The 27,140-nt window shown below is 34.7% G+C and overlaps 2 protein-coding genes across 3 annotated transcripts in view; both read left to right on the top strand.

The window, feature by feature from the left end:
• The window catches only part of LOC129755719 (uncharacterized), a 228,192-nt gene that overhangs the window by 12,120 nt on the left and 188,932 nt on the right, over nucleotides 1-27,140 (top strand). Inside the window, exon 2 of one of the 2 annotated variants that reach the window (XM_055752341.1) lies at nucleotides 15,736-15,927. The exons of the other annotated variant lie outside the window; for it this stretch is intronic. The gene's annotated coding sequence lies outside the window, so the exon portion shown is untranslated. The remainder of the gene's footprint in view (nucleotides 1-15,735; nucleotides 15,928-27,140) is intronic. 2 annotated transcript variants of the gene reach the window in all.
• LOC129752865 (uncharacterized) lies at nucleotides 17,810-19,177 on the top strand. The gene is made up of 2 exons (XM_055748653.1): nucleotides 17,810-18,184; nucleotides 18,323-19,177. The coding sequence occupies exons 1-2, from the start codon at nucleotides 17,810-17,812 to the stop codon at nucleotides 19,175-19,177; spliced, it is 1,230 nt and encodes a 409-aa protein (XP_055604628.1).

The raw sequence follows: 27,140 nt of genomic DNA, 5'->3' as shown, positions 1-27,140 counted from the left end.
ACAACATGATTACCCTCGGCTCGGCAATATTTTGGAGCTTGAAAGAAGAGTATGAGTGCTTTCGTTAGCCAAGCACTGAATTTACACCACCTGTCCGAACGAGAATGGATGGTTTGAATGCCAAATAGAGTTTCTGCTGACTCAGCGCGCCCGTCGATTGGATTGCCTGTTTATGTAGGTACCGGACTGGATAGAGAAGCATCCGCGGGAAAAACAACCTCACGAATGCAGATGATTCCCCAGATGGTGGCTCAGGTTAAGGGCCACTCGCCCATACCTTACTATGGGTCGATGAAATAGGTGAGGAGCTTGGGTACGGAATCAGGCCAACCTTGAGCAAAGGCATGTGAAGTCGAACGCAGGAGAGCAAAACCGTGCCTATAATTATGTGAGTCAAAGTATTTAAAACGGGTGGAACTTTACCAGCATGTCCTGCAATTAGCGCAGCGACGGCAAATAGGAATTATCCACTTTCCGACCAGAGCCAATCGTTTGGTGTAGTTCGGTAGGTCCTGAGAATAGGTATTAAGCTGGGCAGGTCGTTTGGTGATATGCGCTCTCCCTTTGCCACTTCTCAAGAAGCAATCACTTTAACAATTCACTGGAGCTTATTATCTCGATTCTAATTGCTAGCTCTAGCTTCTGTTCAAAATGTGGTGAAGTGAGAATGATACGATTTATCTCGAGTACGTTGACTGGTGAAAAATTGGAATATTTTTGGATCTTTCCTTTTTCGAGCTTTTAAAAATCAGACATGTTTCGCACGTTCGATGTAGGAAAATGTTGTATCCCATTGGATAAAATGGCTTTCGTAGAATAGGGTAAAATTGGAATAATTGTGCTGACGCAAGTTGACAACAATCTACAAATAATTCGTTTCAACTTTCGGGACTTAAAAGTTCACTGATTTATGGCGTCGAAGTTAAAACATAACGTTCTGTTGCACAATAAAAAATAATAAATGAAAAATTGTCAAATTTCATATCATGACAAGGGTGGTTTGGAAAAATTGAAAATTGTGATGTGCAATCATAGGGTTAATCAGGACATGAGCTTGAAAATGTCTCGCATGACTTAAGATATAGCTTTTAGCGCAGGAATTCTGGAAAAATTATTAAATTTCTTTGATTACACAAGGCAACAAAATTTATATTTATCCGAGGTGCAAAGCACTCTAGAATAGGGTTACCATACGTGCTCTTTTTTTCTGTGAGAGCTATTTAATCAGAAAAAATGAACTTGTTTGTTCAATATATGAAGTGAGTTTACCACATATTATACAAGAAATATGAAAGAAATACAACTTACAAAAATTTTCAATACTTAACCTAAATATCCCGTATTTATGAAGGCATCTTTGAATCGTATTTAACAGGGAGCGCAATAAGTGCCTTTGAGTATACAATAAACCTTTGAACATTTATCAAAGAGCACACAAGCAATATACGTTTCAATAATGTTTCGTAGCGCATAAATCTTACGCCTAAAATCTATTTTTGAAATCAACTATTTTATCGCATTTGGTGTGGTTTGTCAGCATAACATCAAAAATACCTTCCGTTCAAATAATCCAATAAGGAATATTGAGTCCCTGACTTTTCTCTTTTCATTAGTTGGAAAAAAATTATGAGAAAATGTATAATTATCAATTATGGGATATCTAAGCTTTCAAGAAATTTTTCTGAGGGTATTCGGGCCGTGCAAAATTTGGCAAACTCCAATTTCAAAATTTCAATTGAAGAACCGAGCAATATCCGGACAAATCTGACCAAAATCCAGGCTTTTCTCTTGACAATTCAAGAGAAAACGCGAAAAATCAACACATGAAAAATTATTATTTATTGAGTCACATCAGCAGTGTTCAATTCAAATTTTATATTTCTAATAAATGTTTGCCCGTGTATTCTGATGAAATAAGCTCAAAAAATCATACATAATGTAAAAAATTTAGTTATGGTTTAGATTTGGCTTAGAATTTTAATAAATCCGGGCAGTTTTCCTCGATATCTGGGAAACCGGGCCGGACCACATTCTAGAATGTTTAGGCATACGTCATTCCTTTTACTCACAAAAAGTTGACAGTATTTGAAAGTCTTTAAATAACTCAGATTTTTTAAATAAAGTTTTCCTTTCTGTTTTGGAATTTGTTTATTGTACTCTTTTTAGCACTGCGGGATATGGTAACCCTACTCTAGAACTGATTTAGACAAATTTAGGGGCGCTGGTCCCATATATGCAATAAGTTTACTAGGAAGCTCTTGCTTTCGAAATAACTTTGGAAGATGGTTAAAATTTCAAATAATCAATTTGTGCATTTTTTTTATTGGCATAACTGTAGAAAATTTCAAATATTTCTAAAACTGAGGTTTTGCTTCAATTATCAACTTTCTCGAAGATCGCGAGTAATTTTGACTTCTAAGAATAAAGTTTCAGAAGTTTTCATATACCATTTTTCTCAATTTCGCAAAAAAACGACAATTTTGACGAAAAAAAAAAAATACCCCAATTCGAATCCTAGACATTCCTTCAACCAGAAGTCAATTTTTTTTGCAGTCTTCAACAAAGTTCTTGATTGAATCCAAATCTTTAATACCAAATACTAGCAGACGTTTTTTAAGCGGTGTCATAAAAAGTTGTACTGTTATCTATTTAAATTACTAAAAATTGTAGAACTTATATTGTCTAAAGCTTGATATCTCTGAATCTTTAGGGGAGAATGAGGATACTTGATTCCTTAGCTATATCTCGAATCTGGAGTGACTTACAAAGATCAAATGTTCTAGAAAAATGTGCCAAATAGAGCAAAACAACAATGCTTCAAGCTAAAAAAATTTTCCAACCTTTTTTTCATAAAAAGTTTTCTAAACTGTTCATTATGGGTTCAATTGATCTCTAGAGTTAAAAAAAGTAAAATTTTTTTCTGCATATCCAAAAAACTGATTTTCTCTAATATTTAGAAAAAAGCGCCCTAAGTATGCGATGAAAGTCGAGTTGAGACCAAATTTTGGAATATTTTTCTTCTGGCATTAGACTATGGTGTAATGAGAACAAACATCACCAAAAAGTCAATTGGTATTCTATCTTGGTATTCTGTTTGATTTTTTTCTAAGGATTAGGGCCCCCAGAATAAAGGATGAAATCTCCTCCAACAAAGGATCAAGTTTCCTTTAACTTTTAAAATATCGCAATTTTTTCACTCCCACGAAAATGCTTCTAGTTTATTTACGGGTTAAAGTATTGTTCTTACTTTTGGAGCATAGCAATTTTGAGTTAGGCTAGGGACACCATACTTTCTTTTTAAGGAGTACATGTACTCTTTTTGATCGAGAAATGGGCGTATCTACTCTTTTTTGTGAAATTTTACCAAATGCACTCTTTTTTGTTGAAAGACATTTCATAAAAAAAAAACCAACTTATTTCCATTTTATGAAGTTGCAAAACCTATGCAAAACCTACGAAAGGAATACAGCTTACTATAAATTACTTTATTATTTTGTTTTAATAATTATACATTTTTAGTCGTCGCCCTTGAGTATGAAAACAATATCAATATGCACAAAATATACAAGACTATTTTGAAAGAAAATTTATGATTTTCATGTAAGTGACGTAACCACCAAGACATTAACAGTATTTGGTTAAATTGAAATATTAATCCGCCAGCAATAAATTTTACTTCGGAAGTCCGGACTTCCGACTCCCGACAAAGAAAAGTGAAGTACTAGATTGTCTGTGTTTTGTTGCCAGTTCACCAGCGACGTTTCTAAAAATTTCATTTAAATGGACAATATCTCGGTGCCATCTCAGATAGCACAAAATATGTACAGTAGAACTCCGCTTATCCGAGCTCTGGTTATCCGAGCTCACACGTTATCCGAGCCATAATTGTTGTTCAAAATCAGTGTAAAAATGTGTTTTATCATCGCGATATATTGCATAGCTTTAAAATTGACGTATTTAGAAAATTTAAAATCTAAACTTACCAGAGACGTCGATTAAAAAGAAAAGTAAAATCCATGTAAGAACCGAGCTATGCGCTTGGATGATATGCAATACCAGAGCAAAAAGATAGGTTTTATCAAAGTATTTCTTTTAATCCGACGTTTCACTATGGTCTATGGTTTCGATATGGTCTCTCCCCCCGGGGCAAATTGTGGTTTAACACACAATGAGTACATTTTACTCATGGCGTTTTACAGGACAATTTGTAACCAAAATACAATCTTTGAACAGCCATAACATTTTTGTTTTAAGTCCAATCGAGTTGCAGTCTTCAGGTGAAACGTTAGTCTTAATTGGAATTTTAATAAAATCTACATAATGAAGCAATCGATTGGTAAAGAAAAAAAATTTATGATGAAAAATCAGTGTTTATGCTTCTTTAGAACACTATGTCTCAGAATCCCTTTCACACTTGAGATTCAGTGCAACCCCTTCCTGTTGTCCGATTCTGCTCAAATTTGGCATATGGCCTTCTGATGACTCCCTTAAACCATCCAAGTCTTTTTTTGAAAGTATTTTGATTTGAAAGTGGGTATTTATTAAGGCAAATTTTATAAATTAAATAAAAAATATCCTTATTTGTGATTTTTATTAAGGAATAAACCGTGAATAGCTCTTCACTCAATGATACAAATAACATGTTTTGTTCAGCAAAGTTTAAGTACACAAAAATTCGCATCTCTTGATGGCGTTGGTATCAAACATATTTTACGCTTGGTACACATTTTTGTCAGTTGAATTCAAAATTTTTGGACCAAAAAATTTTTTTTTCTTGGAAATAGCTTGCTTGTTTTACATTTTTATACAAATTTGGTTAATTTTTCATTTTTTACATGTAGTATTTAACTCAAACAATATTAAATAAATATAAAATATATAAATTTTATGAAAATTTTTGGACCCAGAATTTATTTAAAATCAAATCTTTTGGAGGTGGACTTTTTTCAAAATCGCGCTTGCGCATGATTTTTTTTAGTCGGCCCCATACAAAAGTTTGTTTTGCACATCCAAATCTACCATTAGGAAGGTGAGTCCCCAAATTTCCAGAAGCTATGCAATTTTGGGACACCCTACTGCACATCCTTTTGCATACCATCCGGGCGCAAAGCTCGATACTTGTATTGATCTTGTGTCAATCTGATGGCTGGGTGAAATCAGGATAGCTAGATTCATAGTTATACTACTCCGTTGCTTGCATATGTATTAATAGGCCTGCCAAAAAATAGTTCTAGAAATTTCACAAAAATGTATGGTTTTTTTTAATATGAGTTTTCTTGCAAAACTATTGATTTTAAAATTCTGCAAAAAAATATAAAAATGTTCACCAAAGTATCTTCAATGCATTAAGCGCTTATGCGAATGAAAAACATATTGTTTACGAGAATTTTCTATCGAGTTAAAAAAATAGCATTTTGCTAAATTCCTTACTGTTGATTTATTTTTTTAAATTTTGTTGGATCTAAAATAAAGTAGCATTCATTACAATTTGTTATAAGTCATTTTTTAGCATATTTTTACAACTATATTTGAAAAAAATGCTTTCCGAAATTCGAATATTTTGCTGAAATACTGCTAAATTGCCAAAGAAAAGCTGTCTCGTAGTCAGAATATTGAACGCTTTTGATCAAAAATTTTACTAATTACTACACAAGTTATTCCAAAGTATGCGACTGATTACTTATTTTAGCAATAGGACCCCTCAATTTTCCATAAATTGTAATTTTGTTTCAAATCCCTACATATCATCCGAAATTTCATAACTATTTTTGACCCTGCATTTACACGGCTCTATTGATTGAAGTTAAGCGCAATGTAATACCTAATGATCTACCTATCTTGGGGTGAAATAACGCGGGAGCTCAGAACATTTAACGTTTATCCTGACTTTTAGGATAAATGATCCCAATGTACTCTTTTTGGTGTCTCGAGATATGGTAACCCTAAGTTAGGCGCTGTCAAAAAGTGCAAAAATCCGCGAATAGAGTTGTTTTTGACATTTCTTACGCACACTTGCTGAGCGTGTACAGATGAGACGGGACAATTAACCTCAAAAACTTTCGGTACAAAAAACGCGCAGCTGGTCGACACACATGGTCGTTTTTTGATATTAATTGTCCCAAAATTGAGAAGTGTTGGTGAAACAACCAGCATAATATCACGAACACTACCAGTGGCAAATAGGACTATTGCTAATTTTTTTTTTCCAAAAAGGTATGTTGAAAATAAGAAAATGGGATCTAGTATCCCCATTCTCCCAAAAAAAAATCTGAATCTTTGATTGAATAGAGGATAAAAAATAGATTCAAAATCAGTTTTAGTTTTTCAATAAGGTTTGTTGGTTCTTCAGTTATTAACCCTCATCCGCATTAGATTTCATTACCATAATCAGCACTAGGAGTGTCAATTTGACACCACAAGCTCAAATCGTCATAACTTTTGGCGTGTTAAACCGATTTAAACAAAATTTACATCAAAAGAAACCTTGTAATGTCAGTAAAATATGTTTGGAACATTATTTACAGCTAAAGTTACAAGTTTTCTCGTTATTTAGCATGAAAGAAAAAAAAATCCGAAAAAACAAGCCTCACGAAAACTGCTGTAGTTCATATATTACACGTCCAAAAAAATATTGGTCTTATGCATATGAAAGCTGAAGTTAATGCCTACATCATGAAGATAAGCAATATTTTTTTTAATTTTTTTTAATGAAATTGTCACAAAAAGTTCAAAAAAGTGGTCTAAAAACCTACTTTTCATTCGATTTTTAGATTGAGTTCACTCTCTGCCTTCGAGACGATCAGTCGTGTTTTCAACCGAGTGCTAGTTTCGAACAAAAAGGACAACTGTTTTTATTATTAGATGTGTAATACGGTGAGGCTGAAATGAGCCCTTCACCAGGAGATCATCCTGGTCGGACCGTTCCTGAATGGATGGACACGGAAAACTTGCAAGGAAGGCTTTACTATATGTTCCTTCGTGCTAAACCTGGTCACACACTCCCCAAAAACCCTTTCGTTATTGGGAGATCAGTTGAAGAATATGCCGGAAAGGTGGAAGGAGGTTTCTATGAAAAGCGAAAGTCATGGTACGTGGTAAAAATACGGAGCAAAGATCAAGGTAGGAAACTTTTCACTCTTACTGCTTTGAAAGATGGCACGCCAATTGAAATTGGTCGCCATCCGGAGCTTAACTCGCGGAAATTTGTCGTTTTTTGCAACGAAGTAGAAGACATGACCGATAAAGAATTGGAGGAAGAACTCGCTTCTCAAAAGATAACGAATGTCCGTCGCATTACGAAGAAAGTAGCTGGTAAAATTGTTAACACTCCAACTCTTGTGTTAACAATAAACTGTACTGTGATACCTGAGTTCATCAATTTTGGTTTGCTCAGAGTCAGAACTAGACCTTACTATCCGCAACCGATGCTGTGCCGTCGGTGTTTAACTTACGGCCACCCAAAAATACGATGCCAGAACGAAATAGCTTGTAACATTTGTTCCTCTAACCACGAAAGCCAAAATTGCACATCAAAAGCAAAATTCTGTCAGAATTGCAAACAAAACCATTCGCCGACTGATAGGGCTTGCCCTATATGGATGTTGGAATCTGCAGCACTTAAGCTTAAGACCGAGCAAAGAATTACATTAACAGCCGCACGCAAGCAAATCGAAGGAAACAGCACCAACTCTAGCTACGCCGACGTCGTAAAGCGACAAATTCAAACGCACAACAATAAAGCCCGCAAAAATCAACCAGTCAAGAAAGCACCACAACCAGAACATCCAGAGAAAAAAGAAGAACAACATCAACAGCAGCAACCAACAAAGCCAATTCCGAAAAGAGATCACCTCACCGCAGTTGCAAAAACACCAGTTCCTGTGCTGGAATCTGAGTCCCCCCCAAGAAAGAGAATCACTTCACAGCCAACCCCTCCCGTGCCGGTCGAAAATGTGGAAGATGAAAATCTACACACAGTTGATGACAACTGCACAATATTGACCCGTGCACGGACCGCTCGTATGAAAACCTATCCTCATTCCTCTTCCCTTCCCAAATCCTGACCTTCCGTCATTCCCCCCTCAATTTTTATATTATATAATTGACCCACGGCCCCTAAAAACTTGTAAAAGTAAGAGCCTAAATAAAAGTTATTTGAATTAAAAAAATTATTCGATTGCTAGTAAATACTGATTGAGCGATGGTAGAGTTTTAGAAAAAATATGACAACAAACTTTATAAAAATTCTAACATTTTGCTGTCTTTAGATTTTTGATGCAACAAAAATTGTAATTACTGGAATTTTTCAAAGTTCACTACTTTGCGCAATTTTTTACAAATTGAAATTTCATCTGTTTTTGTGGTCCACCGTCAGGTTGTACCCGGATTTTTAGTGTTTTTACTTTGTTTGGACCAATCAAAGGTATATTCATTGGAAAGCAAATTTAATCTACATTCTAGTGAGGTGCAACAAATCACGCTGTGAAATTTCACAAAAATATGAAAATTATAAACGTATAATCATTCCTGAATTTCTAGAACCACAAGCACACGTCCAGCAAAACGTGTTTGTTTGTGCTCTCCGAGTAGGTACGGTGGGTGGTGATTTGGGAAGAGAGCCAAGCCGAGAGCCGAAATAATGCCGAAATCCAACCAAGAAACGCACGACACGCATCATTATTTCGGCTCTCGGCTTCAGCTTTCATATGCATAAGGCAAATATTTTTTTGGACGTGTAACATATGAACAACAGCAGTTTTCGTGAGGCATGTTTTTTCGGATTTTTTTCTTTCATGCTGAATAACGAGAAAACTTGTAACTTTAGCTGTATAAAATGTTCTAAACATATTTTACTGACATTACAAGGTTTCTATTGATATAAGTTTTATATGAAGTTCATAATAATTCAAACGACATAGATTTTACTTTTGTGGTGTCAAAATGACACCCAAAGTCGGAAAAGGGAGTTTTTTTGTCCAGGCTTCCAGGGTTCGTCCATAAAAAAAGTAATGATGCAATATTGAAGAACTTTTGAATTCATTTAGGGTCCCCGAAGAAATTTTTGTATTTTGAAGCTTCTGAAAAAAGTTACAAGCCTTCAAACTTGCAATGGTGTCAAAATGACACTCTAATGCGGATGAGGGTTAAATAAATTAAGGGTTAATTTTCTTTCAACGAAGAACTGGCTTCATTTTTCGTCGTATTTCGATGAATCATCCTCGATTCGATTGGATAATTTCCAGGACCCGTTCTAATCGCCAAATTCGGCTGTTAACTCGTGAGCTCGTTCTGCCAACCTTGTTATTGGCGAAATGAAGAATCGATCTTAAATTCGATTTGTACAGGCGTCGTAGTAAATGTTCAGAACATTGTTTATATTTCACCACTTGAACGGGTTTCACTATTCACACATGAGCGGGCCAGTCAAAATAAATTATATCTAATAGCGATGTTTCAGTCTCAACCATACTGACACTTTTCATTCATTCGAGTGTGGAGATTTTTTATTTTTGTGTATGTATATCGACAGAAGACTGTCTCGGTTGTGCATACTTTTCATCATAGATCGCATCACACATCAACTTTTTTTTCATTTTTTTTTTGCTGCTAATTTAGTGTCCGTAAATTGAATACGCACGCAAAAACCAATTTTATTTTCTTTCTATCACTTTTTCTCCAAACGACTACTGTTGAAATCAGCTAAAGCCGTTGCGCGGTAAAGCGCCGAGGCAAATTTTCCGTTCGGATCTAGAGCGAAGAAAATTGCTTCATTATATTTTAATAATTATAAGCCAATCATTAGAGTGGCCGGCGGAAAAGAAGAGAAAAAAATAGCTACTGGTACGCGTCATGCGTCCATCTCATTGAACAAAAATCGTAGATTGTTTGAATAGTGCAAGCATTAGTTCGAGCAGCCCTGAAATCATTGTTGTTCCTATATCAAATCAAGTCCAAACCACCACCGGAGAGGAATGTCGAGTCGAGAGGGAAATTCATTCATTCCGGTATTCTCAGCTTGAAAACGTTTCCGTTGAAGAGTGGAATGAAAATTTCACACAACTTAATTAATAAAACAAACTTTACTTTTCAATTTCACATCGAATTCACACTATCGATACGAAGGTGAAAAAATAAACTAGAAAGAGGAAATCGATGTTTGGTGAGGGTACTGGGAAGTCAAGAGTATTCCCACTGTTATGTTAGTTCGGGGTTTGGTTTCGCTTGGTTTGTAGAGCAGTTGCATTTCCTAAGGCTGCTAACCTTAAATTTAGATCGTCGCTGGCATGGCAGGAGCACCCGAAATGCAAATCCAATTGCTCACTACGGGTGGCTTATACTGCCCACCTTCCTAAATTTTTAATTAAATCGAACGGGTGTTTTCAGTTGCCCTCCAACTCAACATGTGATCTTTCCAGAAACATACACTCAAATGGGGTAAATGGGGACAGTTTTCGAGCAGTTTACGTTTTATATAAGTACCCGGCTTATCCGAGCCTCCATTTTCATGTAAGATCCACATATTTACCGAGCAATGCAACCGGATGACAAGCTAAACCAGAGGGAAACGATATTGTTTTCTATTATTTTCGTGTTATTCGAGGTTTCACTTATCCGAGATTCTCCGACTACTTTGAATAAGCGGTGTTCTACTTTATTTATGTCTTATCAAACTCATATGGTCTAGATGGTGAATTTTGTAGGTATAAACATTACCGAAAAAGACGTTTCTGATCGCATTCGTGAATTATTTAACACGTTCGTCACCATGGGACCCATATTCGTGAGACGGGTGTACTTCCTGGGAGGCTCCGTCCCATCAAAAACGTGTGACGCTCCCTTACTCAAGTTAGCCACTCAGTTTAGTCACACGTTTCAAATGGTAGAGTTTTCGATCTTTTCATTTTCGCTCCTAGAATTTCTTTTGCCCGGCTAGTAAAACTATCAAAATGAGCGTGGCGACGAATGTGTTAAACTATATGGGCCCATCAGTCAATGAATTTAACGAAAATATTTAACTGGAATTCTAGCGAAGATTGAGAGCGAAAATCTTCTGTGAAAACGGTAGATTTTCTCCAGTTTATCATTACAGTATTATCCCGGTTATCTGAGATTGTCCTACCGCCGACGCCGGATTACACGATTGAAATTGTTAAATCCTTTCCTTTTGCTCTGGTTTTGCATACCATCCAGGCGCATAGCTCATGAATACATGAATTTTGTTATGCTGTATTTAAATGACGTTTTTGACAAGTTTAATAAAACACAACTTCACATGGATTTTGCACGGAAATGGTGGCTTGATAAACGTTGAAGCTCGGATATGCGAAGTTTTACTGTATTCAAAACGGTTGGTGAAAATCATGTACATAGTTAAGAAAATCTTTCTTTTCAACCCTCTTGATATTTTTTTTTGAGATTTTTCTCTTTGCTAGCCCCGTGATAAGTGAGCTTAGGAATGTTTCTTTTTTCATTAGGGGAGGGTGGGGATACTTGATTCCCTTTTCTTATTTTCACCATATCTTTTTGGAAAAATTTAGCAACCCGCCGTCTTTTACATTTCCTGACAGCTTGTAACTTCAAGTTTCTATGCTCCAAAAATTAGAACGACACTTGATCCCGTAGATGAACTAGAAGCATTTTCGTGGGAGTAAAAAAATGCGATATTTTTGAAGTTAGGGGAGACTTGATTCCCTATTCAAGGAGACTTGATCTTTTATTCGGGAAGCCCTATTACTTGTAAAAAATCAAACAAAACCCCAAGAAAGAATGTCAATTGACTATTTTGGTCATGTTTGTTCTCATTTCACAATTTATAGTTGACAGAAGAAGGAAATTCTATAACTTTGTCTCAACGCTAAAGACATTGCATACTTGAAGGCGCTCTTTTCTATAATTAAGAGAAAATTAATCATTTTAGCCCTTTTCTTCAGACAATTATTGGATAGATATAAGTTTTTGGATAAATATTAGTAAACTCGTAATCAGCTATGATAACGATCAATTCATAGAGAAAATGCCGTTTTTAACTCTAGGGATCAGTTGTACCCATAATCAACATTTTGGAATACTTTTTCTGAAAAAAGTTGAGAGTTTTCCATTGCATTGAAAATATGGTATTATTAATGTGGTATTACGCTCAAATGATTGATATATTAGAACAAATATTTTTTAATAATTTGTCCATGAAAGGAACATTTTAAAGTGATGAAAAAAGATCTTCATGTTACATTTTATGAAAGTTTTCAAACAAAGTTCAATTACTCAAACAATTATTTTGTTAAAATTTTTTGAACTGCAAGCATTGTTGTTTTGCTCATTTGGCACATTTTTCTAGAACATTTGATTCTCCCCTATTTAGAGAGTTTGCGACCTTTTTTCACCAAATTTGTCTTAAAAGGATTCTTCACTCTTCACAATATGTATTATACTTGAGACATGGTACATATACTATTTACAGTGTACGTACATTATTTAGTTTTTCAATTAACTACTAAATTAACCTAACCCTTAATTAACTAGAGGAGAGTGAGGTATTTTGGGTCACTTTTTTGTTTGCTTCATAACTTCTTTCAAAATAAAAAAAATCAATTACAACAACTTATGGCTGTTTCAAAAATATGATGTTTTTTTTTGTTTAGAAAATTTACGTGAATGGTAGGCCATCAAATTGAAACGGTTTTAAACAGATGCAAACTTTTGCAAGACTTTCAATTGAAGTATTATCACTATTCTGTTAGTTTTCTTCTGGATATATTGAAGAAAATAAAATAGAATTTTTTACGATCAAAATATTTCCATTCTTTCAAAGCAAACATTTTGAAAAAATTCTCCAAATATTTAGTAAGTGACCCATTACTTGCAATTTAATAGCTTTTGAGTGATTTGTTGATATTTCATGAAAAATAAATATGGGAAAGATTAATTAAGTAAGTAATTAACTTTTAGAAAGAATTAAAAATACTGTATTTATCTACAAACTAGAAAATTGCGCCATAAAGTATGCAATGACTCTAGGGTAGTAGACAAACTTTCAGAATACTTACAAACTGTTACATGAGCACTTATATGTCAAAAAATAGTCAACCTCGGATGTTTGCCTAGGGTAAGGGCACCCTCAAGTCTCCTTCACTTAAGGTCAAGTCTTCTTTAAAGACTTTAAAGCACAATTTTTTAGTCTCCTGAAATGATTCTAGTTCATCTACGAGTTCATGCATCATTCTAACTTTTGGAGCATATATACTTGAAATTACACTCTGTTAGAAAATGCAAAAGACGACGAGTTGCCAAATTGCCCCAAAAGGATATAATGAAAATAAGAAAAAGAGATCAAGTATCTCTATTCTCCCCTACCAAAAAAATCTAGAACATAAGTGGCGAAAATATTAAAGAGTGATTTTTATTCGATTTAGTGCATGAATAGAAAAATTTAGGGAGAAAAATCAAAATTAACAAAAGAAAGTTATTCAAAACTCATGAACCTGATTTCCAGAAATCAGACGAAATGCTCAAAAACAGACCGACATGACATTCATGTCATGTAGGAGTTATCGAAATCTAAGTGTTGTATTATTTGAAGTATATTTGCCCTCAATCACCATCGCACAGGATACGCAAAAACAGGGCCAATCAACAGCATGATGATCAACACTGTGAAGCCATTGACTTCACAACATCTCAGCATAAACTCAAAGAGTATTTTAAGTCATTGAACTCACAAACATAATTATTTTTACATTTTTGTATAGTTTGTAAGCCGAACCAACAATATTTATCGATTTTTAAAAACGAGTTATCTCCAAGCAGAATCACGTTGCATTCATGGAATCGATAATTTTGAAATTTTAATGTAAATTGTATTTTTTCGCCATAAGTGAGATTTAAAATAATTTTCTTTAACATTTTCTCAACTTTTGTTTATATTTGAAGGGCTCTTAATAAATTTGAACTCTCAAATGTGAATGCAAAGTTTCTAATTTACGTGTTGTTTTACTAGGAAATTATATTTCATCAAATTTCAGTTTCAGATTTCAGATTTCAGATAAAGATTTCCGATTCAGATTTTAGATTCAGATTTCAGATCAAGATTTCAGATTCAGATTTCAGATTCAGATTTCAGATTCAGATTTCAGATTCAGATTTCAGATTCAGATTTCAGATTCAGATTTCAGATTCAGATTTCAGATTCAGATTTCAGATTCAGATTTCAGATTCAGATTTCAGATTCAGATTTCAGATTCAGATTTCAGATTCAGATTTCAGATTCAGATTTCAGATTCAGATTTCAGATTCAGATTTCAGATTCAGATTTCAGATTCAGATTTCAGATTCAGATTTCAGATTCAGATTTCAGATTCAGATTTCAGATTCAGATTTCAGATTCAGATTTCAGATTCAGATTTCAGATTCAGATTCAGATTCAGATTTCAGATTCAGATTTCAGATTCAGATTTCAGATTCAGATTTCAGATTCAGATTTCAGATTCAGATTTCAGATTCAGATTTCAGATTCAGATTTCAGATTCAGATTTCAGATTCAGATTTCAGATTCAGATTTCAGATTCAGATTTCAGATTCAGATTTCAGATTCAGATTTCAGATTCAGATTTCAGATTCAGATTTCAGATTCAGATTTCAGATTCAGATTTCAGATTCAGATTTCAGATTCAGATTTCAGATTCAGATTTCAGATTCAGATTTCAGAGTCAGATTTCAGATTCAGATTTCAGATTCAGATTTCAGATTCAGATTTCAGATTCAGATTTCAGATTTCAGATTTCAGATTTCAGATTCAGATTTCAGATTCAGATTTCAGATTCAGATTTCAGATTCAGATTTCAGATTCAGATTTCAGATTTCAGATTCAGATTTCAGATTCAGATTTCAGATCTAGGTTTCAGATCTAGGTTTCAGATTTAGATTTTAAATTTATATTTCAGATCGAATATTTCAAAGATTTTTTTTTGTTTTAAGTTGATCTGTTAAGAATAAAAAAGTTTCGAAATTCCATTTGGTTTTCGTCACAAAAATCACGATTTATCTCTGGTAGCTTTCAAAATTAAAGGTTTTTTTCTGGGCACCTGCACTACTTTGAATCTTTTGCCCACTCATGTGACTAACAAGACTGTTTGCCATCATCAGGTTGTCAGTTTCACACCATTGCTTTTCCGAATCGAATAGCAGCAAAAATAAATTGTGCACTTGAAAGTCATTTCGTTTTATTTTGATTTCTATTTGTGTCTCGCTCGACACTTATCTCATTTTTTTTTTTCAAATAGAAATGAGATTGCCGTTGCTGGCTCATTAAGCATAAATTCACGGCTTCAGAAATGGTTGAGGAACCGCGAAGAGTGAAGATGTGTGCATATTCATCTATTGAGATGAAACAAACATCGACATGTAACAGAAGAAAAAATAACACAAAATAAATGGAAAGAGTTCACAACACTTTTGTTTTCCATCACAGAGCATCAAGTTTCTAGCAATTTGAATGTGTCGAATTGGGCTTTCAGTATGGCTTCGAAATAATACACTTCATTACTGAGTAGCGAGCTTACCTATATGTGGGCATTTTGAAATTCCATTCGGCTGCCCTGAAGAAGCTACTTTTGCGAATGCCCGAATTTCTATCGGATGAAGTGCAACAAGGGAGAGCTCCAGCTGCCCACAAGCTTATTAAACCTAAACCATGAACTTAATTTAAGATCGACCTTTTTTTGCTCCCCTCTCGTTCCAGAGATCGATCAACACTCGCCCAAAATCATCGATGCTTCATCAACTGAACACCTCCTCGGTCTCGGTATAACACAACTTCCGTGAGAATGATTTTATTTGCTAGCTGATCTTCTTCATTTTTCGACCCGCTTCTCGACGTTCCCCTGGTGCGCTATCCGCAATATTACGGAATTGGGGAGTGAAATCGGACTAACTGTAAGTCTTGTTGAATTTCGTTTCCTCTTGCAGTTTCAATTGCTTCAGCCAGCAGTTTTCGGCTTATTGAGGGCCACTCGATCAGTGAGCTCGCTCTGGCTTGGTTGAGTTTTTACGTTGAAAAATGATTGCACAACTAGCCATTAACGATGTTTACCAGAAGAAAACCTCGCGAAGCTTCTGTAACTGCATTCTTTTTTGTTATTTTGACTTTGATTGTTGATTCGTACTTAATCTCTTAAGACATTTGATTGTAGCTTTTGTGAATGATGTATAATTGACGCAAAATTTTTATTCTGTATTTGTTCTCAATATACACTTTCGTTTGAAGACCTTTCCAACTTTTCGAATGATTCCACCATTTTTTTAACCATAAAATTATCAACGACTTGTTTTCGATATTTTTTTTCTCGATTCATCTGAAAAGAATTTTTATCAAATTAATTGATTAGTGTTTCTTAACTAAGGTATGATTGAATCTGTGATTGGATCTTAATATTTTATTTAATTATTTAATGATTGAAAACATTCAATCGTAGTCTCCGACTTCAAAAGATCCAATTTTTGATAAGTAGGGAAGAATGAGGATACTTGATCCCTGGGGATACTCGTTGGAGTACAATATGAACTTCATTATGCCATATTTCCAAAGCAATAGTAAACTCTCAATTTTTTTAGGTAATATTTTCCAAAATCTCTCGTTCATCTACGGGTTTATGTATCGTTATTTCTTTTGTGCATATGAACATGATATTATTCGCCTTCAGAAGATGCAACAAATGGCTAGTTGCTAAATTTTTCCATAAAGATATGATGAACATAAGAAATGGAGATCAAGTATCCCCATTCTCCCTCACTGATTAAATTTTTTACTAGGATTAGGCGCTAAGTAGACTTTTTCGTTATGATTGAATTTACTTTTTGAAACAGAAGAGGTCTTTGATAATAATTCTCCATCTAACTTTATTCAATCATTATAAAAGGAAATTATTCAATATATGACGGTTATATTTTAAAATCCTTTTTGGAAATTTTCATATTTTAAATTTTTTTAACTAATATTGAACCAGCTAGTGATACACAGTTCCTCAATTTTGCTCGACTTCCTCTCAAATGTTGAAGCCCATATGGAGCTTTAAAATTTCTTCTCAGAATTGGAAACAACGTCACAGCTCATGTATTCCTGCAGGAGATAAAAAAAGCTGTTTACCAAACTTCACGCCTCGGAGCCCTCACTTGATGTGCTTTGGCGTCTCCTTTCTCCAATGCCGGCTGGCTATCTGGCTAGTTGGCTGAAGTCTCACGCAAAGTTCATCGGATGCGCTCGCTCACCACAGCACACTTGTTTTCATAATTAATTTAAACATGATTCATATTCATTATGAGTGTAGTTTTTGCGCTTCGAATATTGTTTGTAGTTTGAAGACAGTAGTGTGCGCGATATTTATTTTACGTTAAGTAAGCAATTCACCGCCTAAGCAAGATAGTAATTTAGGTCGTTGTTTACACAACTTATGTAGAAGAGGTCACATGAGCAAAGATATCAAAATGAAAAACGAGTTATTATTCTAGACGTTCAATTTTGATGAATCTTAAAGGGCGAACACGTAATTATTGCGACTCCGAAAATGTTATGCCAATTTTCTTAAAATGTTTAGAATCAAATTAATAATCATAATGATATCATGAATTATTAATCGCTTTGGAGTGTTTGTAAACAGTGACACTACGTCGAAGGATATTTATCATTATGAATTGGGACACGATCGGGAAAGCGACAAACATAAACCTGGATATTTTTATCGAAATGATAGAGCTCTGCTTGGAGAGCTGCTATTTCATTTTTGGTCAAAAATTCTACCGGCAAAAAGAAGGCACAGCGATGGGTAGCCCTACTTCACCAATCTTATGCGATTTGGTGATGGAAGGCCTTCTGCGAAATTGCACCAAAAAACTCGATTTCCCAGTACCCCTGCTGATCAAATATGTTGATGACTTATTACTAGCTTTGCCCAACAACCAACTAACCCACGTACTCCAGACGTTCAACTCCTATCATCCAAAAATGCAATTTACGATGGAAACAGCCAAAAACAACAGTATCGCTTTTCTAGATACTTTCATCACCATTAATGAAGACAGGACGTTGAGCACTGAATGGTACAGCAAAGACATTTCATCAGGCCGCCTATTGAACTACCACTCATTTCACCCGATTAGCGTCAAACTAAACGTAGCCCGAAACTTCGTCAAACGAGTGATAAAGTTCGATTCAAGAAACCAAAAATCAAAACAGCATATAACCATCCATAGTATCCTGCGCCAGAACAACTATCCAAAACAACTCATCAACCGCATAATAAACCGGGAAAATCATATCCATCAGTACGAATAGTCAACAACTCCAAACATCACCACCGAACAACATCCAACCGACCAGCATCCTACTGAACAGCATCCAATCGAACAGCATCCAATCGAACAGCATCCAACCCAACAGCAACCAGCCATCATACCACCCACCCAACAACAGCATAAACCAAACAACGAAGATCACCAATCAACTGCCGTAGAACAACAAACACAACACCACTCAGAAAGCAATCTCCAGACCGAGCAAACAACAACAGAATCCAGCATCAATCCTCTGCAAATCCGATATTTTCCGCTCACTTTCATCCCCAACCTATCAAGCCACATCTCAAAAATCCTGAAAACCGATTACGCTGAAATTCACATCGCTAATTGCATTCCAAAGCCGCTTGGAATGTTATTGCCACGAGCCAAAGACCCGATTGCTTCATCTGAAACACCAAACATCATCTATTCCATCCCGTGTAGCAGCTGCCCAAAACAGTACATCGGTATGAGTCGTAACAACTTGAAAACAAGACTCGTTGGACACAAGTCAAACATCAAGAAGTATGAACAGCTATCTACACGGGATTCCACCCAAACGAACACCGAGAAAGCGAGAATGAGAGAGAACTGTACCGCTCTTCTGGCTCATATCATTGATGAAGGCCACACGATGGATCTCAAGAAAGCCAGAGTCATTGATAGAACCAGAAGATCGAGCGCTCTCCCAATCCTGAAAATGTGTCACATCTACACAAACACGAACACATTAAACTTTAAAACCGACGTAAACAACCTCAGTTCCACATATGCAAACATCCTACAATGTACAACCTCACGAAAACAAAAAACAAATGTTAGTAACATAGCAATAACACGATCAAAACACTAACACACAAAATCCGAGTAGCCATTAGTAAACAAAGCGCTGCCGCACAGTTTATCTAATGGTGAAGCGTTGCGGTTCAATTTTCGACGCAGTGAGTTTAAAAAAATAGGAAACGTTCAATTTTTCAAACTAACATATTTAATACAGTATTCACAGACAAAATTCGAACTACAATATTTAATTACCACAAAAATTAGACTAAAAACGAACCTGACAATTAGTGAGTACAAAACATGATCACATAACACAAATTTAGACAATGTTACAAAATTACAATAAATTTACAGTTACCCACTGAAGAAGGCCACAATAAATGGCCGAAACGTTTGGACAATAATAAAAATAACTCGTTTTTATTCCCACAAATGACTGAATAAACCGTTTCAATCTCCAAAAATTAAAAATCATCCAGTCGAAAAACAATACCAAAATTAAAAATGCTGGTATGAGACTTGACTTCCCTGATGACCCTTAGACGAAGTTGTCGATCATATGCTTCACTCCAATGCTTGATTTGAACTTTGTGGACATTTTTGACAGTATTTGCATACTTTTCCACCACTCACACACAGTAATTTTTCGAATATTCAACGGTTTTGTCAGCTATCAACTTGATAATGATGGATTTTGAATGAAATTGTACAAATTTTTTTTTCTCTTGCTTCGTGAGCATCTCCAAAACGCGTGAATTTTAAAATTTGAAAAAATAGGTCGGGTAGTACCTTTTACAGCCAACAAAATGCTGTCAAAATTTTGAATTGTCGATTACTAGTAAACGAGCTATTAGCAAGAGAAAGTGTCCCATCCCATCTAAAAGAACTAAGCTTTAGATATCACGATTAATATTACGATAAATTTTCAAGTGATTTTTATACAACTTTCTACACAATCATAATTTGACATAATTAAATGATTTATTAGATCGATTTACAGGTTTGTTACATTTGCATGAATTATCGTACAGTAGAACCCTGCTTATCCGAGGTAGTCGGGGGAAAGACCACCTTGGATTACACGGAAGATATTGAAAACCTCTTTCCTTTTGCTCTGATTGCATATCATCCAGGTGCATAGTTCGCATGCGAAAGCAGGGTTAGATGCAACATTTGTATACCACAACACTCATTCAATTTTTAATTTCAATATACTGTAATACAGCTATCATTGAATGATAACAAATTGATGTTGACATAGTTTTTAACATCCTGAAAGAGTTTTTCAAAGTTTCTGATTCTCATAAAAAATTTAAAAAATCGAGCGATAAATGTACAAATTTTTAAATTTTTCGATGCCGTTAAAAACTTTACCCAGTTTGACGGGTTGGCTTAATGGCATCACCTACAAACTTTATATTGCTTTCATTATCCTATAACAACACTGTTGGAGTAAAAATAATTTTTGGACAATCACCATTTTTTTTTAAATAAATATTTTTATAATTCACTTAAAAGTCTGGGGTAAAAGGCAACAAAATGAAAATCAGAACTAAACCTCATAAATCTCGTTTGCATATGCTGGGATATGATTATTTTGCATTATGAGTTTGTTAACGTTCAAATTTCATCCATCCTAAGATTTATTTTCATGATTTAAGCTAATAGAATATTTGTAGTATTTTTTTACCCCTAAATGTATGCAGAAAATTTACACTTTTTCCTAAAAACCTTTTTGATAGAAAAATGGAAAATTTAATTCGAGCAAAACAAAAAAAAATACTGCAATTGGTGCTTTATGCGTTATGGCATCACAAATGTATCAAAAACTATAAATTTTTAAACGTTTTCATTAAAATTTTCATTAACCCTCATCCGCATTAGATTTCATTACCCAAATCAGCACTTGTGGTGTCAATTTGACACCACAAGCTCAAATCGTTATAACTTTTGGCGTGTTAGACCGATTTAAACAAAACTTACATCAAAAGAAACCTTGTAATGTCAGTAAAATATGTTTAGAACATTATATACAGCTAAAGTTACAAGTTTTCTCGTTATTCAGCATGAAAGAAAAAAAATCCGAAAAAACATGCCTCATGAAAACTTCTGTAGTTCATATATTACACGTCCAAAAAAATATTTGCCTTATGCATATGAAAGCTGAAGTTAATGCCTACATCATGAAGACAAGAAATATTTTTAAATTTTTTTTTAATGAAATGGTCACAAAAAGTTCAAAAAAGTGGTCTAAAAAACCTACTTTGCATTCGATTGCTAGTAAATACTGTTTGAGCGATGGTAGAGTTTTAGAAATATGACAACAAACTTTATTAAAATTCTAACATTTTGCTGTCTTTAGATTTTTGATGCAACAAAAATTGAATTTACTGGAATTTTTCAAAGTTCACTACATTGCGCATTTTTTTTACAAATTGAAATTTCATCTGTTTTTGTGGTCCACCGTCAGGTTGTACCCGGATTTTCAGTGCTTTTACTTTGTTTGGACCAATCAAAAGTATATTCATTGGAAAGCTAATTTAATCTACATTCTAGTGAGGTGCAACAAATCACGCTGTGAGATTTCACAAAAATATGAAAATTATAAACGTAAAATCATTCCTGAATTTCTAGAGCTAAAAGCACCGCGTCCAGCAAAAAGTGTTTGTTTGAACTCCGAGTAGGTACGGTGGGTGGTGATTCGGGCAGAGAGCGAAGCCGACAGACGAAATAACGATGCGTGTCGTGCATTTCTTCGTCTGTCGGCTTCGCTCTCTGCCCGAATCACCACCCACCGTACCTACTCGGAGTTCAAACAAACACTTTTTGCTGGACGCGGTGCTTTTAGCACTGACCATACTGACTGGACACTCGATTTCGTTTTCTGGATAATTTTTCCAAAAAAAAAAAACAAAAAAAATCATTTTTCCAACAGTACGCAATGTCGATTCCAGAGTGCGCATCGATCGATTTGAAGAAATGCTATCCCAGTTAGGAAATGCCACCCAACTTTAAAAATAAAACACGCAATTTCTACGATAAAATCGGGCTAAACAGGACCAATTTTCCTACAGGGCATTTTTTGTCAAATTTTTCAGGTTCGCCACCTGCCGTCGGTATTGCGAACCTGCAAAAGCTGACAACAAAAAATTAGACAGAAAATGGTTGAATTTTTGTTCTAAGAGTCAAGTCAGTGTGGTCAGTGCTTTTAGCTCTAGAAATTCAGGAATGATTTTACGTTTATAATTTTCATATTTTTGTGAAATCTCACAGCGGGATTTGTTGCACCTCACTAGAATGTAGATTAAATTAGCTTTCCAATGAATATACTTTTGATTGGTCCAAACAAAGTAAAAGCACTGAAAATCCGGGTACAACCTGACGGTGGACCACAAAAACAGATGAAATTGCAATTAGTAAAAAATTGCGCAAAGTAGTGAACTTTGAAAAATTCCAGTAAATTCAATTTTTGTTGCATCAAAAATCTAAAGACAGCAAAATGTTAGAATTTTTAGAAAAATTGTTGTCATATTTTTTCTAAAACTCTACCATCGCTCAAACAGTATTTACTAGCAATCGAATGAAAAGTAGGTTTTTTAGACCACTTTTTTGAACTTTTTGTGACCATTTCATTAAAAAAAATTTTAAAAAATATTTCTTGTCTTCATGATGTAGGCATTAACTTCAGCTTTCATATGCAAAAGGCAAATATTTTTTTGGACGTGGAACATATGAACTACAGCAGTTTTCGTGGGGCATGTTTTTTCGGATTTTTTTTCTTTCATGCTGAATAACGAGGAAACTTGTCACTTTAGCTGTATATAATGTTCTAAACATATTTTACTGACATTACAAGGTTTCTATTGATATAAGTTTTATATGAAGTTCATAATAATTCAAATGACTTAAATAGATTTTACTTTTGTGGTGTCAAAATGACACCAAAAGTCGGAAAAGGGAGTTTTTTTGTCCAGGCTTCCAGGGTTCGTCCATAAAAATAGTAAAGATGCAATATTGAAGAACTTTTGAATTCATTTAGGGTACCCGAAGAAATTTTTGTATTTTGAAGCTTCTGAAAAAAGTTACAAGCCTTCAAACTTGCAATGGTGTCAAAATGACACCCTAATGCGGATGAGGGTTAATAACTGAGTTTGTTGCAACTTACCCCTTTTTCTTAGTAGGGTGAAAATCGCATGTTTTTGAAAATAAAAAAAAACTGGTAAAACCAATATTTTTTCTGACTACATCAATTTGGTGTTCCATCAACCTCAAAACTGTGCTTAAAACTTTTTATGTACAAGAGGAATGATTATCTGTAGGCATTAAGATTTTAGAAGCCATTGAAGTTAAAAAATTTTGCGTGATGCCCCAGTTGACGGTACCTTTGTTGGGAAAACACAATTTCGATGTAAGATATGATCGGACCCGGATTATTTTCAAACCATTTGGTTTAGATCTAATTTGGAACATATTCGAGTTTTTTATGTGATGAGATTATTTGAAGTACATATTTATAGCGCTAACCGTTTTTGTAAAGGGGTTGCTATAAAAAATTATCAAAAATATTAAAGAATTTTCGTTTTTTACTGAAGAACATAAGCGTTTTGATATGATGAGATGATTTTTTGAATTGACAAACAAGTTTTGATAAACTTTGATGATGTATCGTATAGAAAAGCTCTTTCTAAATTTTTATATTTTTTTTTTAAAGTTTTGTACATTTTTTGACTAAGTGGAAGATTCACTGTATTGAAAGACTCCTCCCACCTCCCAGTCTTACAAAGTCAAAAAGTCGGCAGTACATATTTCAATTGCTTTTTAAAACCCCAAGATGCTACGCAGTTGTACCCTACTGTACAGTACGGATGAACCATATGCTGCGAGAGTTCTTTCACCATAACGCCCTCACCTCGCGTCATTTGGACGAGTCAGCAGCGCAGCCGTACGAATTCCGTCAAAGGGCGCCGCTTTCTTCTTCCGCTCCGCTACCATTCAGATAGTACAAATGAGTTCAGTTCAGTCTACTGACACGGCCTGGCAAAGCTAACCCTCGGGGATGGATGTTCCGGCTCCGGCTACAGGAACATGACGCGAATCGCGCGCGCGGGAGGGGATGTGTGCGATTTGATAATGCATTATACATGATCTCTCTAAAGTGAAACCGACCAGAGCGAAACAGAACACGGCCACCGGTTGTTGGCTGGTTGGCAAGGTGGAAGAATTGAAATGTACTTGTAATGAGAATACAAGCGCTGTGCTGCTGGCTGGAAGAATTGGAAGCCCCAGGAAAGTCGGCAGTAAATCAGTTTGAATGTGGTCGTTTGAGGTGTTATGAAAGATGATGCGCTGGAGTTGTTTGCTCGATGGCCAAGAGTAAGTGGTGCAGTAGAAGTGGAGGAAGAACGCATCTCTCTTGAGTGGTCACGCCAAAGTTCCTACTGTTATAATTATCTTGCTAGTGGTTATTTTTAATGGTCAGCCATGTGAGAAATGAATTATAGCACGTGCGGCCAGCGACGGATGGCTACTCCTGGCTGGCAAATGGACTTGGACTACATGCAGCGCTGCAAGTCTTCGCCGAAAACATTACGGTTGAAACTAGGGACCTAGGGAAGAGGGAGAGCTGGAGTGAACAAAAGAATTAAATTAAATTTCATAAACAATCTTTGAGGGTACGCATCATAATGAAGTTTACCTTGCTTCGTTTTGGAGTTTGAACATTATGGTACATTGCTGAGCACACTAGCTATAAATTATGCGTTTAAATATGTTGGCTAAAAAAGAAGTTAACTACGAATTGCAAAGATTGTTTGTGAGTTTGCGAATAAGCGTCGTGTTAATTAAGCATTGAACTTTATCAAATAAAGAATTCACAAAAAAACATTGAACTTTCAACTAAGAGCTCCATCTAAGGACTGTTCACGAAAAAAGTGCACACGGGTTATTTAATGTTATTAATGCTAGAAAAGCGCATTTTTTTCTAAAAAATAACCCAAAACATTGTTCATAGTCAAGAAATATAATAAAATTTATTCTTGTATTTAAAAGAGAACAATGTTTATACGAGCTGTCTATAACAAAAGAGAGAAAAATGGTGGCTTTTGGAGGACGTTGAAACGTTTACCGAATTTGACACGAGTTGGCATTTCAGTTAGTAATTTCGAAATATTGTTTAAATAGTGAATATCCCTGATGTAGGTCATCATGCATTGGATGAAAAATAAATCAATATAAATGTGAGTGGAATACAAAAAAAATATTTATGGTGTAAAGTGCACTGCATTTTTTTACATTGGTCACAAAAAAAGGAGAAACTTACTGGATGAATTATAATAACATATTTTTCTGGTTCATTTTTGTTACTGAGGAGTCTCTTATGGTATTTATCCGAATTTTGAACCAATCACTTTGTTACTTATACCGTTTATAGTAGGTTGCCAGAATATTTTCAGCTCGTGATCGGCAAACTTGGCAAAATCAGGGCATTTGGTTTTAAAATTGACCACCATCAATTCAGGCAATATCCGGGCAAATTTTGTCAAAAGCCAGAAATTACTTGACAAAAATTAGGAAAAAACTTAAAAAATTTCATCAAAACTCATTGACAGATTTTAAATCGTATTTCAGGCACCAAAAAAACTTTTCGTAATTATTTTTGCAAAACATGCTCAAAAAATTTCGTTTGGAGGCATAAACAAACGAAATTACAACACAATTTGTTTGTTTTTGTTTGATTTGACAAATAAAGAGAATAGAAAGCTTTCGACGTACAGTACCGTTCATAATTGTATAGAAATTGGAAGCTCGCGCTCTGTCCTTTGGACTTAGAACCTCCATATTTTTTTTTCTCTGATAATATTTTTTTATCAAATTTTCTGCGTAAGATAGATCAACTATAACACTATCATATCACGAAATTTGAGCTGTCTTAAGATTGTGTGGCCAGAGATAGAGTAAATCGACAAAAATCGGAGTTTTTGGACTTTTACCATTCAAACTGCAATATCGCAGAAACTACGCTACGTTTTTTTTATTGAAATTTGGCAGAGTGATTGTTGAAATATAAAGTTAACATGTCTGAAGTTTTTAAAAGTTCTATCGATGATATCAATATTCAATATTTCAGGCATGAACCTTAAAATGCGATTTCTATAGAATTTTGGACGAATGTTTCCATAGGAAAATCATATTTTATGTTGAACAACCAGTAATGTTGTTTCAATCAAAAACCTAAAACAATTTTGTGAGATTCTGATTTCAAAACACAAATGGATCATTTACTAAATTTTTCTTTTCTTTACTGCTTCTGTCCGACATTATTTGACTGATTTGTGGATGGAAAAGATATTGTTCTCATGAATCGTCCAAAATTCTATAGAAATCGCATTTTAAGGTTCATGCCTGAATTATAGTACATCACGTAACTATTGATCACATCGCTAGAACTTTTCAAAAACTTCAGACATGTTAACTTTATATTTCAACAATCACTCCGCAAAAATTCAATTAAAAGCGTAGCGTAGTTTCTGAGATATTGCAGTTTGAATGGTAAAAGTCCAAAAACTCCGATTTTCGTAGATGTATTGTATCGCTGGTCACACAATTTTAAGAAAGCTCAAATTTTGTAATATATTAAGTGTGATAGTTGATCTATCTTACGCAGAAAATTTGATCATAAAATATTATCAGAGTAAAAAGTTATGGAGTCAAAGTGACAGTAGCTGGCATTAATGAAATAAAGAGTAAATTGGACGCTTCATCAAGAATGGGGATTTGAGGTATTATTTTGAATTGGATAAAATCTCACCTGACGGACAGAAGCCAGTACTCAAATTATGCTAAAGTACCAAATATCAGCTACCTTGTTCATATGGTGACTGAGGCATTCGAAGACTTATCGGATGTGCAACGATTAAAAAAAAAAAACAAACTAATGGACAACCTTAGGAACAGCACAAATTGTTCGGGATTTGATTGATTTTTTTTAATTAAAGGTAGCTTTCAATCTTTTGAAATGTGTTTGCTAAATCTGA

This window comes from Uranotaenia lowii, chromosome 3 (genome assembly GCF_029784155.1).
Source record: "Uranotaenia lowii strain MFRU-FL chromosome 3, ASM2978415v1, whole genome shotgun sequence".
Lineage (NCBI taxonomy): Eukaryota > Metazoa > Arthropoda > Insecta > Diptera > Culicidae > Uranotaenia > Uranotaenia lowii.
This window is presented reverse-complemented; position numbering and strand designations above follow the sequence as displayed.

Excerpts from the sequence above, each read along its gene's own strand:
- LOC129752865 (XM_055748653.1), top strand. The coding sequence starts at position 17,810 with ATGGGTAGCCCTACTTCACCAATCTTATGCGATTTGGTGATGGAAGGC. Across the intron at positions 18,185-18,322 it reads CCCGAAACTTCGTCAAACGA|TCAACAACTCCAAACATCAC; the intron begins GTGATAAAGTTC and ends CAGTACGAATAG.